Source organism: Scyliorhinus canicula, chromosome 1 (assembly GCF_902713615.1).
Source record: "Scyliorhinus canicula chromosome 1, sScyCan1.1, whole genome shotgun sequence".
Classification (NCBI taxonomy): domain Eukaryota; kingdom Metazoa; phylum Chordata; class Chondrichthyes; order Carcharhiniformes; family Scyliorhinidae; genus Scyliorhinus; species Scyliorhinus canicula.
This window is the reverse complement of record NC_052146.1, coordinates 19,247,481-19,259,495: the sequence shown is the minus strand read 5'-3', so window position 1 is coordinate 19,259,495 and position 12,015 is coordinate 19,247,481. Positions and strand designations below refer to the sequence as shown.

At 46.7% G+C, this 12,015-nt stretch overlaps 1 protein-coding gene across 1 annotated transcript in view; it reads left to right on the top strand.

Annotated features, from left to right (window-relative positions):
- acacb (acetyl-CoA carboxylase beta) overlaps nucleotides 1-12,015 on the top strand; it is a 188,630-nt gene that overhangs the window by 19,906 nt on the left and 156,709 nt on the right. Inside the window, 5 exon segments of the mRNA XM_038815904.1 lie at nucleotides 4,661-4,790; nucleotides 6,350-6,488; nucleotides 6,621-6,730; nucleotides 8,374-8,455; nucleotides 11,042-11,140. Of these exon segments, the coding sequence (XP_038671832.1) occupies nucleotides 4,661-4,790; nucleotides 6,350-6,488; nucleotides 6,621-6,730; nucleotides 8,374-8,455; nucleotides 11,042-11,140 (560 nt within the window).

Here is a 12,015-nt window from a genome sequence, read left to right as displayed (position 1 = left end):
AAGAAAGATTATGCCTCGCTCTGCATCACAAACTAGTTGTCCAGTTATTGCTATGTTTACATTCATTTATATCTTTCCCTATCTCCTCCAGCCCTGTAATTTCCCAAAATGCTGTTTCTTTGACTCTGGTCTTTTGAACATCCCCGCTCCCTTATCTCACTGTTGTCACCTTTGCCTTCAGTCAATGAGCCCCGTGCTCTGGTGTTCTCTCCCTTCTCCTCTTTCACGATCTGCACCACGTGAAGTGCCTTGGTAATATTTTTCTACATTAATGGTGCTTTATAAATGCCAAGTGGTATTGCTTTTAGGACTCATTGTAATGGAACACAAGTTTTGAGCTGTGCGTTATTTGTAAAATGACAAATGTTCTCTTATTTCTCAAGTTTCTTTCTCACAACACAGAAAAGACATTGAGCGGGATTCTCCGATCCCCCGCCGGGTTGGAGAATCGCCGGGGGGTCGGCGTGAATCCCGCCCCCGCCGTCCTCCGAATTCTCCGGACCTCCAAAAGTCGGCGAGGCGTGAGTCGCGCCGCCCACCACGGAGAATGGTGGGGACCGGCGCGATTCAATGGGCCCCGAATTCTCCGGCCCGCAATGAGCCGAAGTCCCGCTGGTTTTTTGCTGGTTCCGCTGCCGTGGATCAGACTGGGTCCCTTACCGGCGGGACCTGGCGGCGTGAGCGGGCTCCGGGGTCCTAGGGGGTGCGATCTGGCCCCAGGGGGTGCCCCCACGGTGGCCTGGCCCGCGATCGGGGCCCACTGATCCGCGGGTGGGCCTGTGCCGTGGGGGCACTCTTTTCCTACACGTTGGCCGTGTCAGCCTCCGCGATGGCCAACGCGTAGGTGAACACCCACCCGCGCATGCGCGGGGATGACATCAGCAGCTGCTGACGCTCCCGCGCATGAGCGGACTCTCACTGGCCGACGGAGTCCCTTCAGCCCCGGCTGGCGTGGCGCCAAAGGCCTTCCACGCCACTCGGTGGACGCAAACCACTCCGGCGCCGGCTTAGCCCCTGAAGGTGCGGAGGATTCTGCACCTTTGGGGGGGGGCCGGCGCCGGAATGGTTCACGCCACTCCGTCCCACCAGGACCCCCGCTCCGCCGGGTACAGGAGAATCCTGCCCATTGTGCTCGATCCAGCAGACAGAAGTTGAAGTCTGCTGTCGGGCGCGTTTAGCGGGGTGTTCCTCAGCAGTGCCAAGAAACATCCCCTTCTATCCCCCGACTCTGTGTGTTTTTCGCAACGAAGAGTTTCTCTGCACCGAGGCTGCACTTGTGATTAAGCTTGACAGCAGGAAAGGCTGCTCGCAAATCAGGGCTCCATTTTGTTCGGCAGCCCCGGTCTTTCTCCCTTGTCCCCCTCACACTCCCGACTTTATGGAGACCTCGGGAACCTCCCTAATGGCCCCCATCCCAAAGTGGCAAGGCTCTCCATGGGCCTGACTGTGCCCTGGCAGCCTGGCACTGCCAGGGTGGTGCTTCCACCCTGGACCTAGGATGCCACCCTGCCCTGTCCCTGACCACCCAAGGGGGGCCCAGGTGCATTTGTGTGGACCAGTACTAAATGGTGCTCTGGCTTTATCTCCCAGACATAGCCATTGGGTACCAGGGAGCGGGTAAATCCGGCATTTTAAAGGTTCATTATCATGCCAGGCGGAGTGAGTCAGGTTACTTGCAATCGACCCGGCACCCATCGCTAAAGCCGATTTGGGGCTTGCACACGATTCATCTGTTGAGTCTGGATCTGCGCAGGTGGAACAGGGTCACTGAATCATGCCCATCAGCATTCCTACCCCCTGTTTGTGTTGTTTGTGTGGGGGGGAAGCCAAAACAGCTGACTTTGCGACTGGCTGAAGTCATCCATACACTACCATGCGTAACCTTTTGCTGTCGACCCATGGTGTGCTAATTCAAGCTCAGAATTCCATTCCAGCCAACCCCAATTATTTTCCTGTCACACAGACTAATCAGAATGAAAGGGGAATAGAAAAGCTGACTTGCAACTATTGTTATGTGAGTGCCCTTTTAAGAAAGGTTTTGTCTTACCACATAGCTTGTAGCACGGCTTCAGTGATGTCATTTGTGAGTGGAGCTGGACTGTGGCTGTCAGGCGAGAGGGGGGTTCATTGTTTTGGGTTTCAGTTTTGGTTTGTTGCTTTGGACTGCAGAAGAAAAAAACAGTGTTTCCGTCTTATTTTTAAGCTGTTCCAGTGAACCAAAAGCACATTGGGTATGGCAAACTGCCATGGTAACTTTAAAGATAGAGTTGCTTTCTGGAAGGAATTTGAATCTTCTGGTTGGAGGCTGGATGAGAATCTCAGGGAATGGACCAGCCCCATTCAAGTGAGGTTACAGTGTGCTGGGCCATGTCCTTGAAAGGAGTTTTGTTTTTATTGGATTTTGTATTGAATTGGAACAGGGGGATTCATTAAGAATTATACACATTGATTACTGTAGATGTGTGTTTTTTCATGTTTGTAATTGAGAACAAAGTCTTGATCAGGTTTTTATATGTTAACTACATTCTTATAATAAAGTTTGTTTTGATAAAAGCGCCTCGGAAGTCTGATGAATCACACCTGAAGTGAAGGCTCTCGTGCTCACCTTAGCCAAATTTAACGTAAATGTTATAGGTTAGGGGAGCATCATAATACACTTTGGAGTTTCTAAGCCCTGGCCCTTAACACTATTGATTGCATTAGATGGAATGTAATACTAGCTGCTGAAGTATTCATGTAAACATTGATTTAAGGTAGTCTCTTATGCAGCTACAGAATTATAAGAAGATAAAACCTGTAAAGCACAAGAGTTGATCTTGAGCCCTCTGTTAAGCAATTTGTTTGAAACATCTCTTCCTCCCCTCATTCTGGCCCTTTCCAAATCTTCCCACAGCCCACAATAGTCCACTCTAATCTCTTTGACTTGCCCCCCTCGCTGGCTGAGAAACAACCCTTCGAACCTGCTCCGCCATTCATCACGTTCATGGCTGATCATCCAACTCAATCGCCTAATCCTGCTTTCTCCCCATTGCCTTTGATCCCTGTTATGGGCCAGGGTTTAGAGATCCCCAAAGTGCATCATGAAGTTCACCTGACCCATAAATTTTAATAGATTGTGATATGCGGAGCACACGGCCGACTGTACAGCAGAAATGGAAAAGTATTTTTTAAAGCAAAACAATTTTTATTCTATAAACTGAAGTTAACCTTTTCAAAACATACCGTGAACATCTTAGCAACCATCAATTCAGATACACCCCCCCCCCCCAAAGAATAACACTCTAAGTAATCCTTAAACTTTCCTTTTAACATCCATAAGACAAAATGAACCCTTTGCACAGAAAGACATCAGGTTTAACTTCACTACTGAGAACAGTTACTACGTTGAAATCAGCAAGTGGACATTCATAAGCTTGCATATATTCACACATCCTGCTGTGATTGCAGCTTCTCCAAAACTAAAAATTAAACCAAACCCACCCTGCAGCAAAAAGCCTAAAGCGAAAGTAAAAAGCTGACAGACAGCCCAGCTCCACCCACTCTCTGACATCACTGCAGTAATAAACACCCATTTCTTAAAGGTACTTTCACATGACATCCCATTCTCCCCAAGTGCTATATCCAGCCGCCTCTTGAATATATTCAATGTTTTAGCATCAACTACTTCCTGTGGTAATGAATTCCACAGGTTCACCACTCTTTGGGTGACAAAATGTCTCCTTATATCTGTCCAAAATGGTTTACCCTGACTCCTCAGACTGTGACCCCTGGTTCTGGACACACCATCATTGGTAACATCCTCCCTACATCTACCCTGTTTAGTCCAGTTAAAATTTTATAAATCTCTATGAAATTCCCCCTCATTCTTCTGAACTCCAGCAAGAATAATCCCAACCTAATCAATCTCTCCTCATATGGCATAGAGGAGGCTGCTGTCTTAATGTAAGGCAACCAACACTTGTTTAATGAGAATTTTCCAATGCAATCTGTTGTATGATGTTGTGTGTGTCTGCATGCTATTCTAATGTAAGGTGCTCAGCACCTTAATGTAATAACCGGAGATTAACACTACCCACGGTATGACGTATAGAGTCACATGGTAATAGACTGAGAGACCAGTCTAGAAGGAACCAAACTGCATGGAAGCACCACCATGCATGGCAGTAACTGAAAATAGTTAATGATTACCATTAACTGGTTCATGTTCAAACATACATGTCTCAAAATCTCCTCAATGAGACGACATACCATTCCATGGGCGGCATGGTGGCACAGTTCAATTCCGACCTCTGGTGACTGTATGGAGTTTGCACATCCTCCCCGTGTCCGTATGGGTTTCCTCGGGATGCTTTGGTTTCCTCCCACAGTCCAAAAGACGTGTAGGTTAGGTGGATTCACCATGCTAAATTGCCCCTTCGTGTCCTATGGTTACGGGAATAGGGTGGGGGATTGGACCTAGTGAGGATGCTCTTTCGGTGGGTCATTGCAAACTTGATGGGCCGAATAGTCTCCTTCTGCACTGTAGCAATTCTATCATTCCCAGTCCTTTATAAGCCTTTCCATAACACGACACAATCCATAAGTTCTGCTGAGGGAGGAAAGAAAAAAAAGAGAGGAGTCTTTCCACGGTGACATCTTGTATGTTTGTTTTTTGTTCCAGACCTAACATGTCGGGTTCACACGCGAAGAAGGGTAGGGAGGAGCAAAGGCTGGATTTGCACCGGGACTTCACAGTCGCTTCCCCTGCAGAGTTTGTCATTCGGTTTGGTGGTAATCGGGTTATTGAAAAGGTATGCACTACACTGGCACCCGATGTGTGGTTTGTGGAACAGAATTATTTGGTCTTATGTAACATGTGTTTAAAAGTGGGTTACATAAGAAGCCACGCAAAGCCGGAAGATTTTCCTCCCAATTATCCAAGGAAGGGGAAGAGAGTTCAGGGAGAAAACTTTTATTGGATGCACAGCCACATAAATACATGAAATGAAAATTGCTTATTGTCACGAGTAGGCTTCAATGAAGTTACTGTGAAAAGCCCCTAGTCGCCACATTCCAGCGCCTGTCCGGGGAGGCTGGTACGGGAATCGAACCATGCTGCTGGCCTGCTTGGTCTGCTTTCAAAGCCAGTGATTTAGCTGAGTGAGCTAAACCAGCTCCTGGTTTGCAAAAGAGAATATGAAAATGTAAGAATGAGAAACAAGAGAAAATGAAAGAATAAGAATTCTTGGAAATGGAAACAAGTTATGCCCCAAAACTTGCCCCACTTTGATAAATTAGCTCTGCCCTTCATCAGATCTTTCAATTTCTTTTTTCACCAGAAACATAAGAGTTGCCTTGAACCCATTTGTACTCTCCTAACTAATAGCCTCCCTTGGTAACTTTTCAATTACCGTACCTGGGTGAAAATATTCCATCCCAAATCCTTTCTTTTTCATAACTTCCTAATTTTTAATTCACATCCCCTAATATTTCAGCCTTTGCCAGAATGAACAACTTCTTTGATGAATTTGGTATATCAGTTTTGTCAATTCAGGTTATGATTTTGAAAACTGCAATTGGATTCCTTTTGAAAATTCCTTTTATTTGCCAAACAAAATTGCTCAATTTCCCCAGCCTTTCTTCAGAGCCTAAAAGCATTGGTCCCCGCAATCATTATAAATCCTCAACTAAGTTGAGCTGTAGCTTAGCGTGGCCGCTGAAAGCCAGGAAACCCAGCTCCCAGGATCTACCTGGCTCGCCACACCTAGCGAGGTCCAACATGATCTCTTGAGACATTGCAATGTGAATCCCACCCATTGTGGGCGGGATCACTTTTTGGCAAATCTGCATATTAGAACAAGGCAGTCAGCTTCACTCTAATGTACGTATTCCTAAGGTACCTGAGGCTTTGGGATTCATCCCCCTCGCCTCAGAGACTTCAGGCAAGTGCCGTTCAGCACTGCACCCCCCCCCCCCCCACCAGACGGACGTGGCACCTTTGCAGTGCCACCTGGCCTCGGCCACACATTCCCGTTCAGGCCCCTTATACAACGAGAGTCGCGTTGAGCCATGTGTTTCTCAGCACTGCGAGCGCTGGGAATCACGCGGCTATACGCACTCGCTAGGGGACTTTGGTCCCCTTTGGGAGAATCGCGCCCACAGTCTTTCCTGGTCCATATGGTTCAGTGTAGCACTAGATACCTGTCAAGTCATTGGATAAAATAAAAATGGCTCTCCAATATGTTCAGAAAAGATCAATACAATCTGAGCTCAGAGCTTAATAATTTCCCAATGTCCTGCACATTTTGAAGAATGTAAGAGATTGTGCACAATTTTTGCCCTCTTGACTTGTGCTATTATCCATTACCAGGTCCTGATTGCCAACAATGGCATTGCAGCTGTTAAATGTATGCGGTCAATCCGCAGATGGTCCTATGAAATGTTTCGGAATGAAAGAGCAGTTCGGTTTGTAGTCATGGTTACTCCGGAGGATCTGAAGGCAAATGCAGGTATACTTTAAGAATTGTGTGCGCAAAAATTGCATTTTGCTTTTGTTTAATTAAATGCAATTGCAAAACTGTTATGATTTTAAGTTCTACAAATGACAGGGCCTCATTGTTGTGGAATGTTGTTTCTTTTAGAATACATCAAAATGGCCGATCAGTATGTACCAGTATCTGGAGGACCCAACAACAATAATTACGCCAATGTGGAGTTGATTGTGGACATTGCAAAAAGAATCCCAGTGCAGGTATATTGCAGTATAATTCATAGAATTCCTACTGTGGACATTCGGCCCATCGAGTCTGCATCGACCCTCTGAAAGAGCACCCTACCTAGACCCCTAACCAGCACATCTTTGGACTGTGGGAGGAAACCGGAGCACCCGGAGGAAACCCATGCAGACACGGGGAGAAAGTGTAAACTCCACACATATAGTCACCCAAGGCCAGAATTGAACCCGGGTCCTTGGCGCTGTGAGACAGCAATGCTAACCACTGTGCCACCGTACCGCCCCTTCGTTGTATTGTTGCAAAAATTTAGAATGGAATGGAGAATGACCACAAAACCAGACTTAGAAGTTTTGGGATAATGATTTTCTGATATTTTTATTTTTAACAGTTATATTTTGGAACGTCTTATCTTTCTTTTCTCATATTACCACTTTCCCAGCCAAAACTACGGATTTTTGCAAGTTTCCAACTAAGCACACATTCCCAGTCCTTTATAAGCCTTTGCTTCTTCCCACTTAATGTTTCAATGCATCATTAACAAAAGTGTTTCCTTTTTCTGAGGTATTAAACTAATAAAGAATGTAAACATAAAACAAAAATTACCTATTATAATAAAATATTATTTGCACCATTGAAAGTGACTTCCATGTTAGGCCATCCTAGTTCTCTGTGTGCTCGACTATTTTGAGACATGTTATTCAACTGAGAGCATGAGATCTGTTAGCTTCATCACAGTTGCCATCCATTGAGCAAAAGAATGCCTGTTGCCATTAGGATCTGCTACCTTTCCTGTCCTCAAAGTTTGGCTAGCTATTGCTGAAGCCAGACTAAAAAGATAGATGGATTGCTAGATAAGGCTTGGATTTTACTGGTAACTCCAGTGCTTTACTATCCGAAAAGGAATAATCGCCTCCAGAATAAAATATATAGAATTATAGAATTTCATAGAATTTACAGTGTAGAAGGAGGCCATTTGGCCCATCGAGTCTCCAGTAACCCCACCCAACACTAAGGGCAATTTTGGACACTAAGGGCAATTTATCATGGCCAACCCACCTAACCTGCATGTCTTTGGACTGTGACTAACCAGAAATAGCAAAGTGATATATGGGGATCAGGAAAGTAGCAAATAAAGGAAATTCCTGGTGCTACTGTTATAGTCAATAATGTAACGCCTGAATCCTCAAGAACATAATCAGATGAGATTTTCATTGGAATTCCTCACTTACATTTAAAGATGGGCCGCACGGTAGCATTGTGGATAGCACAATTGCTTCACAGCTCCAGGGTCCCAGGTTCGATTCCCCGCTGGGTCACTGTCTGTGCAGAGTCTGCACGTTCTCCCCGTATCTGCGTGGGATTCCTCCGGGTGCTCCGGTTTCCTCCCACAATCCAAAGACATGCAGGTTACGTGGATTGGCCATGCTAAATTGCCCTTAGTGTGCAAAATGTTAGGAGGGGTAGGAAGGGTAGCTGGGGTAATTGGGTTAGGGGGATAGGGTGGAAGTGTGAACTTAAGTGGGTCAGTGCAGACTTGATGGGCCGAATGGCCTCCTTCTGCACTGTTTGTTCTATCTCAAATTTATCGCCATAAAAAAATCATCATTTAAACTCTATACCTCAGCATATGTTTGAAATCGGGATTCTTGTTTTCTTTTAGGCAGTGTGGGCTGGCTGGGGGCATGCATCTGAGAATCCCAAACTTCCAGAGCTCCTTCAGAAATTCAATATTGCATTTCTAGGTAAGATTTTTTTTCCAATAAGGAATTGAGAAAAGTCGACTGACTCCATGCCGGGAAGAATCCTTCAAGGTTCCCTCAGTAACCATTATGTAAGCATTTCCTGAAATGGTGAAAACAGGGATTTTGCTGTAAAGGAATAAGATGAAGTAAGGTCTGGCGTGTAAACATTGACATTGGCTTGTTGAGCCTAAAGTCCTGGGTGCAATCTAACGGCCTCGTCACACTTGACACTGGACGCGACAAGGCCAGTAAATCTATGGGCACCAAGCGGTAGGAGGGGGCGCTGGGTGCCAACCCGGACCCGTCCCATGGAGGCAAGTTCCATCCCTCTGATGAGGCTGCGTCTCACAGTCAGCACACGGGGCAGGGCGGCACGGCTGTGCACGTGCTGCTGACAAGTGAGCCGAGACCCTCCGGCCTCAGAGCTCCAGAGGATGCACACCAGGGGCATCGAAGGCCACGGGGCGTGGTAAGTAGCTGGCTGCCTCCATCTCTAAAGTACATCCTGGGGACACACCTAAATGTAGTGATAGAGCTGGGAGAGCAAAGCACATTTGAGGATCACTGAGGGCACGGGGGGGAGGGGGGGGGGGGGAGGGGGAGCGGCACCATCGTGAGGGTGTGGAATTGTCAAACACAATAAACATCATTTTGCACAACCAGAATGATGCCTCTGTCATTTTCTTCCGCAATGTGGGCCAACCTCCGAACCCTTGGTTCACTCTCACTCACCCTATGGCCGAGGGCATGTCCCCGAACTGTGTCCCATCCCCTGGGTGTTCAGATGTTGGCTGCTGCATGTGTGGTGTTGCCTCCCACAGTATTCAGGCAAAGTGTCCATGCATCAAGGTGTTATTAGGATGCTCGGCAATGACTCCCACATGCTACATGACCCGTCCATCCATGTGGATCCATTAACCACGATTGCCAATTCCCTTTTAGCACCAGTCTTCAGCCACATGGCCAGAGGCCTTGGCAATCGTTGGGGTAGACAAGCAGGGACAAGGGTTGCCCCAGTCACAGGTACACATGATCCAGGGTTTGGTTGGTGGTGCCGCGCGTGGTTGCCCCCTCAGCACTTCGCCTGCCCCCCATCCTACCATGGCAGCCCACCCCTGTGCAGGGTCACCCACTCCCAGCCAAGAGTCCCCCACCTCCGCCAAGCACTGGGATGGCAAGCCAAGTGCCCCCCGCCTCGCCGGGCTCTTTGCCTGTGAGCAAGGATGGCTACTTATCGCCTCTTCTCCCCGCTGAAGCCCTTCCGCAAGTTCACGTTTTTCAAAAGGAGTACTAATTGGCACTAGCGTGACCACTTTCTGGAGAGGCGGCTGACTGATGAGAGGCCGTTGGATATGGGGTGGCTCTCTTTAATTGTATCGAAATGTGACTTAGTGGTGATAATTGGTTTCTCGACACGCTACTGCGAGACCCCGATTTCAGCAACAGGAGCAGGAATCACAAGCTGTTTGGCGCCTGGCGCGGTCTCGTTTTTGGCCTCTCCTGCTATTCACCAGCCTCGTTTCGCTTGAGCGAGAGCGGAACGAGGCTGGATAATTGCGCCCCATTTGTTCCAGTGTGACACCGCATGACTTGCAGGTTATCACTTATCCACACTCATCCTCACCCACCCTCCCATTCTATTTCTTCCACCCCCATCCATTCCCAATAACCTGCCCAAGGGTTGTAAAAGAAACCCAGTGCCATAGCTGCAGCATTCCAACGGTACACTTATTCGGGAATTTCTGGATCCATTATGATTCCAGGTTAAGTAAAGTCAAGTCGTCATAGTTCCAGATGACCATAGACCCCTTTTGAGGGGGAGAGTTGACTGGTGGTGATTTTAAACTGGGGGTCACCACACCTCAGGCGAGGGGCAAGGTTGAGAAGGCGGAGCCTTCATGAAAAACCTCAGCCAGTACGGGAATTGAACTCGGCCTCGCTCTGCATCACAAACCAGCTGTCCAGCCAGCTGAGCTAAACTAGCCCCCTTGCCTCTGTGTGGCCTGCTGGTTGGATGTTAAACAGTACATTAGGGTATGCAGCTCAGACAGTTCAGCAAGCCAGAGTCTTAAGGCATGTAACCTTACTTTTCCACAATGACTTCAACAAAGATTTTTATATATTGTCTGGAATTTGGTTATGTCAAGAGCTGATGGTATCTCAGCCATAATGTGTTGAAAAGGGGTGTCACTGGTTGAGGGTGTGGCGTTTGGAAAGCCATTGTTGCCATGGACTCAGCGACTCCTCTAACAAGCTTCTTTATCCAATGCAAATGGCTTCCGTGTAGCTCTCTTGAAGTTGGTCTGCGCGGTTCCAGATGGTCTGTTAGAAGCTTCCTGGACATAATGAGGTTCGACATTTCAAAAACTGAGAAGCAAAATTATTTTGTTCTGGTGACTCTCAGAGAGAGGGTTAACTATTCTTCGTTCAGCAGAATTAAAAATAAGGAATAGCAATGAGGATGAAGTGTTGGGTTCCGTTGCATAACAATAAACTGAACATAAAAATCAGTGGATTCAATCGGCATTCAATTCTGTTTTCATCAGTTTTATCTTCATTCATTTTTGTGTATTTTTCTTATTGTAGGTCCTTCAAGCCAGGCTATGTGGGCATTAGGAGATAAAGTGGCCTCCTCCATTGTAGCACAGACTGCAGGGATCCCAACATTGCCTTGGAGTGGAAATGGTAAGGGACTGAGTGCAATGTATGGTTTCATAGTAACCCCTATGCATCAATGGGAACAGTAGTTGATGAAAGGAAGATTTGTGTTGTGCAGCTGCTGTTCCCTTTTGTAATAGTTCTTTACAATACAAAATATTTTCAAGTGGTTGTAGAGTGGATCAAAATTGCCAAGATAATTTTAACAAAGCTATCTAACTGGGTTGAATCAATGACAGTTTTCCCGAATTTAAAAAAAAATTACACTATTAAAGGCGAAAGCTTGCTTGAACGGTAATACTTTGCACTCAAACAAAGATCTGCCATTTTAAGTCTCCACTGAAGTCTTTCATTTTAATGCGACCTAAATTTCAGCTTGGAAGGATATTCAGAGCTACCGGCGCTCAAGAAAATGTGTTGCCACCTGTATGTGTGTGTGTAGCAGTTGTGAGTACTGGTGGATGCCAGCTTCCATAATTCAGTATGAGCTGTTACAAGGAGGAGAGGAAAAAGGAGGAACAGTGTTGGAGTGGGTCAGTCAAATAAATGAAAGAAAATGCAGTTGCCGTGCCTGACAGGATTCTTCCCCTCTGTATTGCGTTTTTTTAAAATTTGCCTCAGAGGGAAGTACCAATGTTTGCTCTGTGCCATCTCAAAGTAACCCAGCTGAAACTGGTGATTCTGTAAAACGATTGGAGGTTTGTGTTGTACCCTATCAATCTGTGGAAGTGGTCATCTGATTCACTGTACCACAACATATTATTGCTTGTTGGAACTCTTCCCGTCCGCTCCTGAATCTGGTGATGTGTACTGGTGTGCAGTTCCATGCCGCCACTTATTCTCCAATATCTTGCCCAAGCGTCAGTGAGAAGGGTTAGTGGGATTCACGCAACCAAAGGTGA